This window comes from Marmota flaviventris, chromosome 8 (assembly GCF_047511675.1).
Source record: "Marmota flaviventris isolate mMarFla1 chromosome 8, mMarFla1.hap1, whole genome shotgun sequence".
Taxonomy (NCBI): domain Eukaryota; kingdom Metazoa; phylum Chordata; class Mammalia; order Rodentia; family Sciuridae; genus Marmota; species Marmota flaviventris.
The window spans coordinates 98,775,439-98,793,858 of record NC_092505.1 but is presented as its reverse complement, the minus strand read 5'-3'; the positions used below and the strand labels follow the sequence as shown (position 1 = coordinate 98,793,858).

Genomic DNA, 18,420 nt, shown 5'->3' with positions numbered 1-18,420 from the left:
TAATCTCAGCCTAAATATAAATTTTTAAAACGACTTTTCTTTGTTGTTAAAAAATGTGGCAAAGAATTTCACACATCCATAAGATTATGAATTAATAGCATGTTGCAGCGGAAGGAAGTTTAGAGAATCTATACCAAACCCTTCATTTAAAAAGAAGAAACTGAGGCCCAGGGAACTAAAAAGACCACATAGATGAGATCACATAGTTCACTAGTGACAGAAACAGGCCTAAAACTAAGGATTTCCGATTTCTTACCACTTTAACCACACTGTAAATACACTGATTTCAATAAAACCTGATTCTCTCCAGAATAACAGAAAAATATGAAGTTAGAATGTATATACCCCAATTAACTCATACATTTTGTTAAGTTATATATTAGAAGTCTAAAGTTTTATATAGTGATACACTTAAATTTTACTTACAAAGTTTGAATCAGTTAAGAGTGAAATGATGGGCTGGGGATTTGGGTCAGTGGTATAGCACTTACTTAGCAGGTACAAGGCCCTAGGTCAATCCCCAGCACTGAAAAAAAAAAAAAAAATAGAGTGAAATGATGAAAAGTCTGAACTAGGGTCTAAGACTCTAAGAGAAACTTTTCTATGAAATTTTAACTCTTTCCTTTTATTGCAACCTTCTTAAACCAAAGATTCAACATTTCCACCATTCTCTAGTCATTATTCCCATTCTTTTGATCTGCTATCTGTCAATTATTAAGCAAAATATCAGTCCTAGAAAAGCATCTTCTCCAGGCCTATACCCAGGATACTGAAAAACTGATGGATAAAGATCACACAAATGGTAGACCAGTGGTACAAAATAGAGGACACATAGACTAACCCACAAAATTACAATTATCTTATATTAGACAAAGGTGCCAAAAACATGCACTGGAGAAAAGATAGCATCTTTAACAAATGGTACTGGGAAAACTGGAAATCCATATGCAACAAAATGAAATTAAACCCCTATCTCTCACCATGCACAAAACTTAACTCAAAATGGATCAAGGACTTAGGAATTAAACCAGAGACTCTGTGTCTAATAGAAGAAAAAATAGGCCCTAATCTTCATCATGTGGGATTAGGCCCCAACTTCCTTAATAAGACTCCTATAGCGCAAGAATTAAAACCAAGAATCAATAAATGGGATGGAATCAAACTCAAAAGTTTCTTCTCAGAAAAAGAAACAATCTGTGAGGTGAACAGAGAGCCTATATCCTGGGAGCAAATTTTTACCCCTCACACATCAGATAGAGCTCTAATCTCTAAGGTATATGAAGAACTCAAAAAGCTAAACATCGAAAAAACAAATAACCCAATCAACACATGGGCCAAGGACCTGAACAGACACTTCTCAGATGAGGATATACAATCAATCAACAAATGTATGAAAAAAATGCTCATCATCTCTAGCAATCAGAGAAATGAAAATCAAAACTACTCTAAGATATCATCTCACTCCAGTCAGAATGGCAGCTATTATGAAGACAAACAACTGTAAGTATTGGCGAGGATGTGGGAAAAAAGGTACACCCATACATTGCTGGTGGGACTGCAAATTAGTACAGCCAATATGGAAAGCAGTATCGGGATTACTTGGAAATCTGGGAATGGAACTACCATTTGACCCAGCTATTTCTCTTCTCCAGACTATACCCAAAAGACTTAAAAACAGCGTACTATAGGGACACAGCCACATCAATGTTTATAGCAGCACAATTCACAATGGCTAAACTGTGGAGCCAACCTAGATGTCCTTCAGTGGATGAATGGATTTAAAAAATGTGGTATATATATATATATATATATATATATATATATATATATATATATATAATGGAATTTTACTCAGCATTAAAAAAGAACAAAATTATGGCATTTGCAGATAATCTAATAATCATGAACAACTTGGTGGTGTTTAATTGGAATTCACCAGCTATATTAAATATCCATGCTGATAAATTGTGACACAATAAAATACAATTACTTTAAATATATAAAAAAAAAAAAAAGATCACACAAATGGGCAAAAGTTGTCACTAAAACAAACATATGATCTCCAACTAAAATGGTCTCTCTGTATTATTAGGGTTCTTTCCAAGTTTCTTTGCTGAACTTTTAGTTTCATTCCACACTTTCTTCAAATTCCTAGTTTATATCACTTCCTTGTTCATTCTTAATAGAGAAATTTGATTCCTAATTCTTACAGGAATAAAGGACCAGGAGAAAGAGAATGAAAAGAAGCAGGAATCAGGGGCTGGGGTTGTGGCTCAATAGTAGAACATTCGCCTAGCACGTGTGAGGCCCTGGGTTCAGTCCTCAGCACTACATATAAATAAATAAAACAAAGGTATTGTGTCCAACTACAACTAAAAACAAATATTAAAAAAAAAGAAGCAGGAATCATCAATCAGATGGAAACTTCTGTTTTTGAACCCTGAGTACAGATTTTCCTGTGTATGCAGCCCTCTTCTTCCCTGTGACGACAGAACTTCTCCTATGTTCTCCCCCACCTCAGAGAATCCCTCCTTCCATCATCCTTTTGTTCCCTATTGACTCCTTTTCACCAGCACTTTAACATGATCAAGTTACTGAAGTCACTGAACAGTGAACATATTCTCGTGACACCACCATCTGCTTTTAACTAGTTTCACATCCTTCATCTCCTTTCCTACTCTGTACTTGAAGGAATGATGCTCACCTCCAACTTACTAAACCTATTACAATCCAGTTTCTTTTCCTTGCCCCTTTGAAGCTGCTTTTACTAAGAAGACTAAAAATCTTGTGACAAAATATTTCAATGGGCTCTTTTCACTTCTTATATAATAAAGGGAAAATGTACCGAGATGATGTTAAGTGCCAGAATATCTTTGTTTGAGAAAAAAACCTTGAGATTCCCACTTAATGGGAAAATGAAAGCTAACGTATTTGCAAGATACCAATCAATAAAAAAGGGTCAAGCTACTCTAAAAAAGAAAGAACTTGGTACTTTTATTTTATTGATAATTTTATTATTTGATCAGACAGGGATAGAAGAAAACAGTGACATAAAGAAGAAGTAGAGAGAATGGGAGACGACAAGATGACAGAAGGTGGCCTGGCAATCAGCAACCATCAAGAAAGTCCCATAGCCAACATGGGTAAGATGACCTTTAGTAATGGAAGTGCCAGTGTTCTGTGGCATTGTGAATCTTTCTCAATTTTAGTATTAGAAAGAATGATGATGGTAAGAGCTAGTAATACATTGAATAGAATAAATGAAACCATGAATCTATGGCAACACTCAAAACAGAGAGAAAGGGAGAGTGAGAGAGACAAAGAAAAGAGGATAAGAAAGAAGTCTTTCATACAAAAAAAAGCCATATTGACAATAAATAAGGATCAATAAAATATAAAAATCACCATTTTCTATTAATCTAAACACACTCTTTTCAGCAAAGACTATCAGTTGATGCTCAAGTCAATGGGTAAAAATGTGTTGAAGACTATTCATAATATCTAAGTATCACTCCACAAGTACTTTTATAGTGGATAACTGTAGAGGACCCATTTCAATCAAAGGATCAAACTACAGAATCACCAATACTTGGACAAGTTACCATGATGTAATTTCTGATATCATGCAAGAGGTAGACATAACATCTTCTATGCTATTCCCTTGCCAAAATGTAGTAAGCCTGAATCTGACAGTGAAGAAGCAATAAGAAAATCCAGATTGTAGGATATTCTAAACAAATGGCAGGAATTCCTCAAAATGTCCACATCAGGAAATAAGAGAAAAAGTGGCCAAAATTGAAGACAATTAAAGAAAAACATCACCTAAAGCAAAGGTATAATCCCGATTAGGCCTGTGATTTTTTAATGCCGAATATTTTCTCTGATATAAGTATGGTTATTCATAATAGAGTTGGGGCGGGGAGCTTAGGAGGATTAGATGAACTCTAGGTAGGGCAAAGGGGTGAGAGGGGAAAGGATGGGGAATGGGGATAGGAAAGACGGTGGAATGAGATGGACATCATTACCCTAAGTATATGTATGAAGACACAAATGGTGTGACTCTACTTTGTGTACAACCAGAGACATAAAAAAATGTTCTCTATATGTGTAATATATATGTCATATGTAACAAAATTAGAATAAATAAATTAAAATTAGGATAAAAATGAGAATAAATAAATTTTTAAGAAAATTTTTAAAACAGGGCATAAGACATGTGTAATGACAATAATGTGCATATGTATTGTCTCTTCCCATAATTCTGAAGGTCATATGTGAATGTTTGAAGATTATGTGTGAATTCACGGAACTTAGACAACAATTCTCATTAGATGTAACTTCTTAAAAATAATTCAGTTTCCATTTATGTAAGAAATACCTACATGCCTCCAGCATACACAAACTCTTTCCTGTTTTAGCCAGATTACCAAAATGACTTTAAATAAATCTCCATGAATTACAATTCAATTGTGTTTTACAAAGTGAATAAATAAAGGTAAACAGAAATTGGAAAAAACAAAAAGCCTATAAAAAACATTACTGGAGGGCTGGGGTTGTGGTTCAGCGGTAGAGTGCTCGCCTCACACGTGTGAGACCCTGGGTTCCATCCTTAGCACCACATACAAAAATAAACAAGTGAAATAAAGGTGTTGTGTCCAACTACAACTAAAAAATAAATAATAATAATAATAAAACATTACTGGGACAACTGAAGATGTTTTGATATGAAATTTTTTCTTGAGTAATGTATGAAGTTAAACTTTTTGAGTGTAATAATGACATTATAGTTGGTTATCAAGGAGAATGTGCTTCGTCCTAGTAGATATATATTGAGATAATTAGGACTAACTGGTTACGATGCCTGGAACTCAATTTTAAATAAATAATAGATATAAAATTTTGTATTTCTATAGCCATCTATACATCTATTGATCTATCTATCTGGATGTAGAAATATAAATATAGCAAAATTTGACAACTGCTGAATCTAGATGAAAGATGAGTCATTGTACTTGTATTTCCCCTTTTCTGTAGGTTTGAGATTTACAAAAACAATTTGGGGGCAGTAAACAAATTCCTCTTTCTGTGTTTTCAACTTTATATATGTTGGTACCTTACTCAACATACCCCATCAATCAACAAGTTCTGCTTTTTATAGCTCCTGAATAGCATTTGACTTTCACATCAGACTCTTCTGCACTGGCAGATCATTGCACCAGCCTTCTACTTGTACTCTATTCCTGTTTCCAACCTCACCCACCTCTACTTCCAAACCATCCTCAAAAAGTACAAAGATAGGGGCTGGGATTGTGGCTCAGCGGTAGAGCACTCACCTAACTAGTGTGAGGCGCTGGGTTCTATCCTTAGCACTACATAAAAATAAATAAAATAAAGGTATTGTGCCCGACTACAACTAAATAAATAAGTAAATAAAAAGTACAAACATAAAGGTCATTTTCAAAATACCAATCGTATTATGTCATGTCTGTGATTGAAACATGCAATGACTCTCTCCAGCCCTCAAAACAAATGTCAAGACTATAACCTGACTTCCCAATCCCCTCCTGATATGGTTCAGGCTTTCGTGATCCAGAGTCACCTTTTATTATTCCTTTTCCCCTTTGCAAAAGAATTCTCTGTTTTACTACAAATTAATATCTTAGTGCGCTATACATACTATTTTTGTACAAACTTTGCATTTTGTATTCTCTTTCAAGAAAATTACTTTCCTAGCCCCCATTCCACCTACCAGAGTGATGCCCTTCCCTCAGATAATAGCCTAGATGTTACTTCTTACAAAAAACTCTCCAGGAGACCAGTCCCAAGCATGAGATATGTGCTCCCTCCACACTTTCCTCTTCCTCTCAAAGCACTGAGCAATTACAAAGTAATGAAGTTTACTTTGAGTATGCCCCTCTGTTAGGGAAAGCCTGAATATAAGTGGTTTTCAATTTCCACAGGATGGACATCCAATAAATATTTGTTGTAAGAAGGAGCAAATTAATAAATGTATTGAAAGTATTATTTTCCATATAAATGTAAATTTTCTTTTAACTATTTATTTTTTAGTTGTAGTTGGACACAATACCTTTATTTTATTTATTTTTATGTGGTGCTGAGGATCGAACCCAGGGCCTCGCACATGCTAGACAAGTGTTCTACTTCTGAGCCACAACCCCAGCCCCATGAATGTAAATTTTCTACATTGCAGAAGAGATGTTTATCAATTTTTCTGATAATAGCAAGTTTGTGAGGATCAGAGTGCAGAAAGATGACCAAGAGCATAAAATAATAATCTGTAAAATAACTTTGGAAAATTAGAGAAAAATGTTTGAATAGAGATTGGTTTAGAGTTGTTTACTAAGAGAAAAGAGAGAAAAACTGGCTATCAAACTATGTTGGGCAATGTTCCAGCTCTGCCAATAGTTCAAATGGAGAATGACAAATCCTTTATTCTGGATGTTTGTTTCATCATATGTAAAATGAAGACACTGAAATAGTCCACTGTAGGCTCTCTCTTAATGTGAAAACTCCAAGGACTCCAATGAAGAAACACTACTTAGTAGAAGGACAAAGTATCTACAACCTAGTACTATTTAAATTCAGCATTGTGAGGCATACATTTAGGAGTAGTACCACAGATGCTTTGTTATTATGGTACATTGACATTTTAGTAACATTTATCTTTGCATTGAATTATGGCATAAAGTGTCCACAAAGCCATTTGCTGTGACTTCCCCCACTACAAACACAGTTCAATTTTTCCATTCTTGAGACCTATACACACACCCACACAAATATACACATTTTTTATTTCAGTATGTATTATGCAATATTCTATAATTTTCTTATTTTTGCTGAGCAGTAAATCTTGGCAATCTTGTAAAAGTCTTCCTTATTCTTTTTAACAGATGAGTTGTACAAGTACACCATAATTTATTTATCCACTTATCTGCTCATGAATGTTTTTTTTTAATATTCCAGTTTATAGATAAAGGTATAATAATATCCTTGTGCATGGATCTTTCTCTGAACATATCAGAATTTATTCAGTGTAATTTGTAGAAATCGAATTGCTAGCTCAAAAAACAAACGTGATATTTATGTCTGAAATATAATAGCTAATTGCCTTCCCCAATAAGCTTTGCCAACTGACAGTCTTAGCAATTGTGCCTATTTTCCTGATTACTTGCCAACAGTGAATATTATTGATCTTTTTAATCTTTCATTTTGACAATTGAAATAAGGAAGTTTTGTTTTTTAATTAGAGTTTTAAATCAAATTCCTAAGGAAGTTAAGTAACTTTTCACATGATTCAAAGCTATTTGTTTGGCACTTTCCCTTGAAGGCATAGACTATAGTGTAGTTAAGTAGATTCTATGCAAAATAAAGCTACATATGATACACATATGTATATACATATATGTATAAGTGCATAAAATGCACTGAAAAGATACAGCATTAAAAATAATTATTGGGAAGAATGTCATGGATATAGGTAAGCCATGGCAAGAGGGGAATTTCAGGCTTAATTTGGATTTCTTACATTGGGAATAAAATATTCTAATTTTTCAATGATGAAGGGATTATTAAATAGGAATCATAAAAATAAATGTAATCATATGTGATCTACTCCTTTTTTATTTGTTTGTTTGCTTCTCCTTTTACTTCCAGGAAATAATCCTATTTGGTATTTTTTTCTTGTACCAATTAGAGTTGTTTCTCACTGCCTTGAAGGATTTCCCTGGGGTCCAGTCTTAGACACCCTGCTCTCTCCTCCAGAAAGCTCATCTCACCTGTGTTTTTCCCTTCAGTATCTAAGTTGAGATCCTCTCACACTGACTTCCTTCTCATAGCTTCTCTGGCTCTTCTAATCATTTTTAAACAATGCCATTGTACTTAACAGATCCTTTGTGATAAAAATTTTAAAAAAAAGGAATGTACAGGAAACTATGCTAAAAGAGGATCTTATTAAAGTGCTGAACCGGCAGACTTTCCTGAGGCAGTGATATTTAACCACAGATACGAGGTGAAGTTAGCTGGGAAGTTGTTGGGGAATGGGAAAGAAATACTCCAATGAGAATATGTTCAAGTAAATAAAATACTGTTGGTATGACAGTAATGCTCCAGTGTCAGATGATTTTTGTGACTGACTTGCCATAAATCCAAACCAAACACCTGTGTGTGTTGGGAGTTGGGGAGCAGGGGTGTAGACTGGAAGAAGGAGTCCCCAAAAGAGAATTTCCATTTTTCACAGTCTTAGAAAAGAAACACAGAAAATCAGTTCTTAGTCTAGAGTAAAGGAAAATATTTTCTGCTATCTCTGGGGCCAAAAATCAATTTGACCTATAGACTCTAAGGAATGGGTAATCTGATGCATTTCCAGGATATCAATGTGGCCCAAAGTGAGGAAACAGAACAAGTTAGCAGAAAATGAAGAAGGGTCTGAAGTAGCACTAATAGAACTTTCCATAATATTCTATCATCTCTGCAGTCTAGCATGAGAGTCACCAGCCTTATGTGGACATAGAGTACTTGAAATACAGCTCGTACTTATGAGGAACTGATTTTTTAAATTATTTTATTAAGTTCCCATTTTATTTAATTTTAAAAACCCCATGTAGCTTGGCGCCAGTGGGCAATACAGTTCTGCAGCAAAACTAGTATGACAACCAGCCTCAGGTGGATTTAGAGAATTAGAGAAAGACGCAAACACACACAGGAGGTTGAGAAGTAGGGAAAACCAGCAGCCCCTGTCGTCCTCAGCAAAGAATGTCAGCACCCAGAAAATTCAGATTCCATCCAAGTATATCCAAAAATGGTGGTGAGATGTGATGAGGGGAGAAGAGACTCCAGGATTTGGTCCTAAACACATATAAGCTACAGCCTTGGGAAAAGGTCAGAAATTATCATCGAAGCTGGTGGTGACTTGATTGGATATTGGTAAAATATGACAAATGTGAGATCCAAATGGCTCAAATCACAGTTCTTACATTGTCCATTTTCTTGCCTAATCTTCAAGAAATTTGAAAAAGCAGCTGTACCATGGTCCACGGGTCCCGCTAAATTGCACTACCGGTGATTAGCAATGGACATCTCTGCCTTCCTTTCTCCTTCCTTTATAGCAAGCTTCTTAGTTGCCTTTTCTGTTCTAGTCCTGGCCAAAGCTCAAAGTTAAAACATTTGCTCCCCCAAATCTCTCTTTATCACCTCCTCTGATCCAGATTCATTTTTATTTATAAGCATCCGTTACAAAAGTACTCAGAGAAATTGGAAAAGGCGTGAAGCTATTAGAACTTGCCACAAAGTTCAGCATAAAGGCTGCAGCATTTGGGAAGACACATTTTTTTTTATCTGTACTGACATGGTTTCACTTCCTTGATTTTTGGTTATGACACCGTTTGCAGTCCATCACCCATGAATTTTAACAAGAGAAGCAAAATCACCAAAGAATTCCTCTGCCATCTTCTATTGTGCCAGCTTTAGTGAAATTGGATTTGTCCTCATGCTATCACCTTAATGCTAAGGAAGGAGACCTGCAGAGCTTCACTGATTTTCTGCTGCCACCAAAAATAGATGTTTTGATTCTACTAAGGGAGCTGGGTGAGGAGCACTCTGACCTGCTGCCTTTGTTCAGCAGGTGATGAATTGACTAAGGCTACTGAATGCACTCTTCACTGTATAATAGAGTTATTGATTAAGCTTTACCTGTTTACTTTCTCACAAGTCTCCATCGAGATGCCTTTAGAAAGAAACCAGAATAAAAAAAGCAATGGGATATTCTTATTTTTGCCTTTCATTCTTCAACCCTTCTTTGCATTGATTTTTCTGTAGGCATTGTTGATTATCTGCTGATTATGCATCAACTCCAAGTTAGCAGAGCCTCGACCTGTACACTATTGACTTAACATGCTTGTTTTGTTAATGAAGTCTTTATCTTATTTGATTCTTGTTCCTTAAAGGAGTATCATCCCAAAGGAAGTTTGCGGTCAGTAGAAGTCACCCAAGAGCATGCACTGAAAATGGACAATCTGCCTCTGAGTCCTGGCTCTGACCCATGGGGGAATTCAATTAAATATTTCTGAGTCTCTATTTCCTTATGTGCAATCGGGAAATAAAAATGTCTGCTTTGATTAGGTTTCAGACTGGTGAGAGGATCAAATAACATCATGGTCACAGAAGTGCTTTATAAAAATCTTTCCCCAGATGAAAGGTAATACGTTTTTATTCATCACTTACACCTTCACTGATTTCCAGAATTTTAGTTCAGTTACAACAAAAGTTACAGGTGATAAAAAAAAAAACATTATGGCAAAGATAAAAGAACAAGAGTCATATAATAGAAATAATGAATAATTGTTTCAGAAGATCTAAGACTAGTTGTACGGATTGAACAGTAACCTTAGTTTTAAACTAAGTCAAAACACAGAATATAATCAGGCACACGGCTCTCCTAACATTACAAATGAAGTATGCTGATTTGTTAGGAGAGATGGGAGGTATTACCCCTAAACTCTAAGAGGATCATTGGCGAGATTTTTTTCTGAGAATACACCTTTCCATACTTCCCTTGCAATTAGGTGTGGCATCTGACCGAGCTTTAGCCAATGAGATAATCTCTACAGGCTCCCCTTTGCTTTCCCATATTTTCTAGCTTGAAGCATGTCAATCTAGGAAAGCAGAAGAGGGAAGAAGCTTAGGTAGGACCTGAATCCCTAATTAGAGCTGTTCACAAATTAGAAATATCTGCTTTCTACTTTACATGAGAAAGAAAGAAATCTCTACCATGTTAGACTGTTATTTATAGCATTGGTTTATTGTAACAAAATACCTGAGGCATCTTATTTAAGAAGTATATAAAGTTTTATTTATTATTCTCAGGTCTGAAGGTTCTAGTCCATGATTGGATGGCTCCATTGGTTTGGGCCTCTGGTGATGGCAGCATATTATGATGAAAGTGTGCAGCCAAGCAAACTACTCAGGCACAGAGATAGGAAAAAGTGAGACTGAAAGATGGGGGTCCCACAGTCCCCTTTGAATGTACCCTCAATGACCTAAGGACCTCCTACTAGGCACTACTTCTTAAAGGTTAACAGTATCTCCTCTTATCACCCCTCTGGGTTCCAAGTCTTTGTTATAACACACAGACATTTGGGGGAACATATTCATATTGAAACCATAGTAACATCTGTGTACAACATAATGACATTTTGGTCAGGAATGGACCACATATATGAAGGTGGTCTCATGAGCTTATTCCGCTCAATGATGTTGTCGCCATCTTGGTCTGTGTAAGTATACACCATGATGTTCACACAATAATTAAATTGCCTAACAGCGTATTTCTCAGAATAAGTACTGGAACTAGGTGATGCACAATAGTATTAAGTACAATCTGCAAACCTCAAAAAGACCAAAGATTTTCTAATTTGAAACCTTTTTGAATAACACTGTCTTAATTTTATATTTTAACTATCAGTCTTATCTAAGAAAAATTTTTAAATGATCTTCATGGACTATCTCACATTTCATCAGAGACAACAAAATCTAAATGTTTTGAGAGGAGGGACTAAAACCAATTGAGAAATTTTATTTACATGTTTGAGATTGTGGTGTCTGGGGTGGCAAGAAAAGAAGCAAACGATGAGAATAGTCCACAACATGAGGCACACCCCGTAGGTCCTGTTCTTTTGGGTACCTTACTAGTGAACATACAGTGGGCAAAGAGAAGCCCTAGAGACTTCTGGGCCCTTAATAAATTGAAAGGAAGCTTGACAGTTTAGAAAGATGGACAAATCATGGGAAGGTAAAAAAAGAGGCAAATCTGACCTTCCATATTCCCTTCAAGCTTAGCTTGCCTGGCAGGGTACCAGAATCCTCATCTTTTCTTGTTAAAGCAAAGAATACAGTTCACAGGCCCTGCTATAGGATCTGTCTACAGGAATGGTGGGAATTTTATAAAGATAATCAAGAATGAAGGTACCATAAAATCTATAAATGTAACTATTTTATTACTTTTCAAACACTTGCCAATTTTGTCTCCTGAACTTTTCTGGTCTTTAGAGATTAAAGTATCACCAGAACATTATGTTTAGATTCCATCTACTCCAAAGACATGTTTGTTCCAAGAATTCTCACTGGATGGTCTCTAGAGACTTCCTGCTAGGATTGTAGCCATGTTGTTCTCACACTGAACTATTCTGAGCCTTTCTACTTTGAGCATGAATACCTCCTGTGTTCCATGAGGCTTAGGAGTTTTTGTTTCTACAGAAAGTGGGCTTGGGGAAGTGGTAGCATACAGTAGATAATGCGGGGCCAGTCCCTGCCTCTGCACCTATAGCCTGGCCAGAACAGATATGCCAGGAAGAAACCAGTAGTGAAAAGCAAACTATGCTCCCAGATCAAACAAGCAACAGAGAATCCAGGATCACAGGCAGAACATCCTGGCACTGAAGTCAACAACAGAAAATAAAAGTAAGAAAACTTTGGATGACTACATAACCAGATGCCCAGAAGAAACATTATATATATATATATATATATATATATATATATATATATATATATATATATATATACACACACACACACACACACACACAGCCCCAGTGTGGCCTTCCAAAAATCTCATTTCCCTTACGCCATAATTTTTACTTCTCACCATTCCTATAAAATCATCAACCACACTCAGTCTGTCTCATACAATAGCTGGCGTTTGAAGTTTCTAGGAAAATGTGAAATATTGTTGACATCAAAAATAATATGAACATCCAGAGACCATGTCATTTCTCTAAGCCTTGCAAGTTCTACAAGAAAGTTTGGGTAACAACCATTTTATAATTCTATGAATAATACAAGTTTCACTCCCTTCAGGATGATATATGGCCTTTTGACACCACCACTTGAAAGAAAATTAAGTCTACAAGTTACTTTTCTCATCCTTCTCTCCATGTAACTTCTTTGTTCCAAAGAACAGAACCAAGATATTAATTAGAATCTTTTGCCCACTAATAAAATAAGAAATGGGAGATGGAAAATGATGTGGGTTTTTTTCCATGTCTATGTAACTATTTGCCTTTTCAACACTTATTGCTAACCATTTCCTACCACACACACACACAAAAATAACAACAACAACAACAACAACAAAAAACAGTAGCAAGTATCATTGGAAGCTTAATTTTCTTTAGGAAATAAATAAATTTGAATCAAGATAATGTTAGTGGGCTGGGATTGTAGCTCAGTGGCAGAGCACTTGCCTCCCAAGTATGAGACACTGGGTTCAGTCCTTAGCACCACATGAAAATAAATAAAATAAAGGTATTGTGTCCATCTATAACTAAAAAATATTTTTTTTAAAAAAAGATAATGTTAGAGGCCATGGAGTTCAACTTCTACTGGCTAAATATATAACACCTAATGTTAATTGAGAACTTCCCCTGTGTGGCAAGCACTCTTTCAAGAGCTTTCCAAATATTATCTCACTTAATCCACACACACACACACACACACACACACACACACACACACACACACAAACTGTTATTCCCAGTTAGAAATAAAGGAAACAGATCCAGACATGTTGATGTGCACAAGGTCACATTGTAAGTGGCAAAGCTGTGATTCTGACTCATTTGTACCATTATACAGTGAACATAATAATTTGTTTTATTCCTAAATGTTAATACTAGGACTAATTTGGCATGGGACATTTTATTTAGAGATATATGGAAAACATTCACTGTACAATTCAAAGACCAAACTTCCTGTCTTTCATTAATCCTTGCCCCTGCTATTTAAGGAGATGGACTTCAGCTAACATCTGACAACACTTCAGTCCCAAATAAGCAAGTTGTGTAAAAGCAAAACAAAATAAGAGATAAAGGAATCTGGTGCCAGAATCATGGGATTTCTAAGAGTGTGTCTTTAACTCTTGGAGCACAAACCACTGTCTCTGGAGCTTCAGCTGCTGAGGACATGCTTTCCTTCGCCACAGTTTTCCCCTGTGGCCTGTGGACCTCGCACTTGTGACAGATGGCTGCATTTCATGGGAATCATCCAGCATATCATCTTCTCGAGGTGTCCATGCTGTGTTTGGAATTCACATTTACTCAAGGGTCTCACTCTTAGTATTGGCTATACACTTGTCACTGGATTGTTCCTGTCTATCTCTGTTGAATGGTTTAAAAATGGATGAGCTTCATTGTTTCTTGAAAGTACACCTGCAAAGCTCGGTTGGGGAAAAAAAAATTGTCATAGACTCTTTGTTCACAGAAGCTCTGAACTGCATCCTTTTCTTCCTTTGAGTCCATCAGCATCTGCTTTTCCAACTGGTAATTTCAAAATTAGTGGTCCAACTTTGATAGGTTGAATCTGTAGTTTGAAAAGACACCCACTCCCAACCCTCTGCAGTAGTTCCAATAACACATCAACGTTATGATGTTAACTCTCCTAAAAGACTCTAACATTCAAATTCTTTGTATTCTTAACAGCAGAACAAAACTGCCATATATCTTTCTGAAGTTAAAGTCATCCTAATCCATTGTTACATTTTTCTGATTGTCCTCAAGCTGTCAAAATGCTGGCTATGTCTATCAAAATATGCCAAATTCATTTGAGGGCATTGAGTATGGAGTAGCACTGAAATCTTTCAGACAAAATGCAGTTAGAAAAATAGCAAATACATAAAGGTTAAAATGAGGAAAAGTATAAGACGGAGGATATCTTTGCTCCTAAATATGATAGATTCTATTATAAAGAAGTGATCTATATTATTGGGACATCAATTTATTAACGAAGAATCTAAGTTGTTATATACAAAAATGGGGTATAGCAGAATTTTAATGGTTAGCAACTCTTTTTGGCTCTTGTTATCTTTCTTTCTTTTCTTTTCTTTTTCTTTTTTTCTTTTTGATAGTTTAAAGACTAAACTACCAGTTACAGGTTAATATAATTGTTACATTTCATGTTTTATAAATTTCAAGGTTGTATTGCAAAATATTATATGTCTATTTCAAACTAATATGGATATTCCAAGCACCCCTTTGGGGACTTTATGAAGCCCTAAGATCATATTTTAGTGAATATAATGAAACAGAAAGGATGGAGGCTCAGGTCTACCTAAATTACACAGCACAGAGGGCATTTCTTCCTACCCACATTTGAAACTAAAACCACTTTGATATATGCTGTTCATTATGCATAGCTGCAGAATTTCAAATTAATTAACTAAGATAGGGAAAAGGAAATTATTCATTTGTAGTTAAGTTCCTACGGTTTATTTTCTATGTGGAATTAAAATGAAAACTTCTAATTTTATTTTATGGGCATTGCTCCAGGATTTACAAGAAGCATGAAAGGCAGCACCCTCATATGGGATCTTGGGGACAACAAAATGCCAAAATCAGTTTTGAAAAAGAGTTGTGCCAATCCAGGTGAGGCAGGAGAGAGTTTTTGTAAACCGGATGTTCAAATTTGTATTTATTTAGTTTTATGTATATACCAAATACAAGAACAGTTACTGAGGGTTATCTCAGTAATCTGGCTTTTCTCATTTATAACCAAATTTTTGGTTTCCCCAAAATATGTTGATTTCAAAAACAAATGTTGTCCAAGAATAAATTGTCCTTCCTTGACAAAATTCATGTGCAGCAATTTCAAACTAAGTATTATTATTCATCCCAAAGAACTGAGGGATAAAGTTAACAAGTACATGATGTTAAAGCTGGGTCTCATTATTTTCAATTCCCTGCTGTAATCATTAAATATATTAAAAATACTTTTTAAAAGAAGCCCTTTCTGATTCATCCTAGTGTCCTTTGTGAACAACTCAAACTCTCTGGTCTATAAGCATGACGCTTACCTCGAAGGCCCTCTGTATCTTCACAAAGTCATCCACGCTGAGCTGGTTTTCAAGCAGGCCTGTGCCATAGTCTCTATCTACAGTCACATTTTCTGTCCTCTCTGGGCTCTTTGGCTCAGGCTGGGAGCCAGTGCTTAAATCAAGTGCAGCATTTTGGTAACTCATCATAGCTTCACCTCTTTGGGGGCCTTCAATTCTTTCTGAGGCTTTTTTTCCCTGATTTCAACAGGTGCCTTTGAAAAGAAACTCAATTTAGAATAGCATTCCAAAAAGAGGGCTGGGGATATAGCTCAGTTGGTAAATTGTTTGTCTCACATACACAAGTCCTTGGGTTCGATCCCCAGTACCAAAACAAACAAACAAAATTTTACAAAAGAGCTGGGCATGGTGGCACACACCTGTGATCCCAGTGGCTTGGGAGCCTGAGGCAGGAGGATCGTGAGTTCAAAGCCAGCCTCAGCAAAAGTGAGGCACTAAGCAACTCAGTGAGACCCTGTCTCTAAATAAAATATAAAATAGGGCTGTGGATGTGACTCAGTGGTCAAATGGCCCTGAGTTCAATCCCTGGTCCCCACCCGCCCCCCATAAAAAAGCACCACCCTTTCAAGGCATATCATTAGAAGGCAAAATGTCTAAGCCAAGGTAGGAAATGAAAATCCTCGATCCCCTCCCATGCTTAGTTCCATAGTTTATTTTAAAACCCGTAGTCCCCTTCTTTGTACTGTTTGATTAAAAATGTGTAAAGCTTCCCATAATTACAGCCACTGACACTGAAACACCTTCAGATCCTCATTTAAATGCATTAGAAAAGTAACTCCTCAAGATCTCTGTGGCTAACCTTGCTTACATTAATAAGTTGTGGTTTTCGACTCCATTTTCTTGTCTGGGGACATTAGAGGACGAAGCTGCAAAGTTCCCCCACTGGTGAAGTGCCTGCCCCCGAAGGCCACCTTCCCAGCAATGTGGAGTTGTTTTGTTTCATCTGTTTCTGAGGCCTTTGTACGTTTCCTGGTAACCAGCATCAAACCAGCCCAAACTTTTCCTCCCCAACTAATGAGTGAACTGAAGGTTTGAATGCACAATCTGCATGCTGAGTTATTTTTTAAAGGAACAGGTCAGCAAACTCATATTTGTATAAAACTGCATCCTGTATGATATGAAGACAATTTTTACAAACCTATTTTCTAGGAAGCATATCTGGAAACAATGTGATTAGGCCAGGAAGGAAGCATGGCATGAGATTCCGGAATTTTATGTTTTTCACACAGAAAGTATTTTCTTCTCATCTATTACAAATTTATTCCTTATATCCTCTTTGTCTTTTCGATTTATATATAACAAGGATGACTCAAAAAAAAGCTTTCAACTCATTGAAAAATGAGTTGGAAAAAAAAATGAAGTATAATGTAACATGATAAATCACTGATTCAGCTAATACAAATACAAAGGAACTGGGCACAGGGATGCACCCCTGCAATCCCAGTTATTCGACTCAGAAGGCTGAGGCAGGAGGATTATAAATTCAAGGTCAGCCTCAGCAACTTAGTGAGACCCTGTCTCAAAATAAAAAATGAAAAGGGCTGGGGATGTAACTCAGTGGCAGAGCACCACTAGATTCAATACCAAGTACTGCAGAAATAAAAAAAGAAAGAAAGAAAGAAAGAAGATGAAAAAAGGAGAAAAACTAACTTTTTTTGAATACTTACCAAGATCCAGCCACTATACTATTCACTTTGTACTCCTTATCTTGTTTAAAATTTACAAACCTATACAAGGCAGATATAATCATTCTCCCCCATTTTATGGATGAAATGGCAAAGAAAATGACGGAGGCCACACAGGAACATTAGTCAGATGTGGAATGCAGCAGAATGCCTCACAAGCTTGAGAGCCTGCATGATAGCTGAATGTCCTTTTTGCACCCTCTTTTCATCTTTGTAAATTGAAAAGTTGGCCATGGATACTCTCTTGGGTTACTTCCAGCTAAGGGTCTATGAGCTGGTGTCCACTAGTTATGTGGACATACACAGTGCATTTCCTAGGAAGGAGATGAAGGCTTCCTGCAAGCATTTCTGTTGAATGAAAAAGTAGAAAAAGTAAAATTCACTCTGCATCCATTAACACATTCATATAGTTTCCCATTGTTTGTTCAATCATTCATTAAGAACCATCGAGTCAGGTGCTATGGCACACGCCTATAATCCCAGAGGATTGGGAGGTTGAGACAGGAGGATTGCAAATTCAAAGCCAGCTTCAGCAAAACTGAGGAACTAAGCAACTCAGTGAGACTCTGTCTCTAAATACAATACAAAATAGGGCTCAGGATGTGGCTTAGTGGTCCAGTGCCCCTGAGTTCAAACCCTGGTACACTGCCCCCAACCCCGGAAAAAAACAACAAAAAAAAGCAAGCCATTGAGTTGGTTTCTTCTCTTAAGGAGATTATAGTCTGGTAGGAGCAATTACCTGCTTAATTCATCCTCCAGGCCAGTTCCAATCTCTTGCTCTTTATAATGCTGTGTTGAGAAGGATTCTGAAGTCATCGATAGTCTAAGAGGAAA

At 36.3% G+C, this 18,420-nt stretch overlaps 1 protein-coding gene across 1 annotated transcript in view; it reads right to left on the bottom strand.

Annotated features, from left to right (window-relative positions):
* Positions 1-18,072, bottom strand: part of Wdr49 (WD repeat domain 49) — a 135,682-nt gene extending 117,610 nt beyond the window's left edge. Inside the window, exons 1-2 of the mRNA XM_027942149.2 lie at positions 17,569-18,072; positions 15,863-16,095 (exon numbers count right to left, since the gene is read on the bottom strand). Of these exons, the coding sequence (XP_027797950.2) occupies positions 15,863-16,030 (168 nt within the window). The 5' untranslated portion in view covers positions 16,031-16,095; positions 17,569-18,072. The remainder of the gene's footprint in view (positions 1-15,862; positions 16,096-17,568) is intronic.
* Between the last annotated feature and the right edge of the window lie 348 nt (positions 18,073-18,420).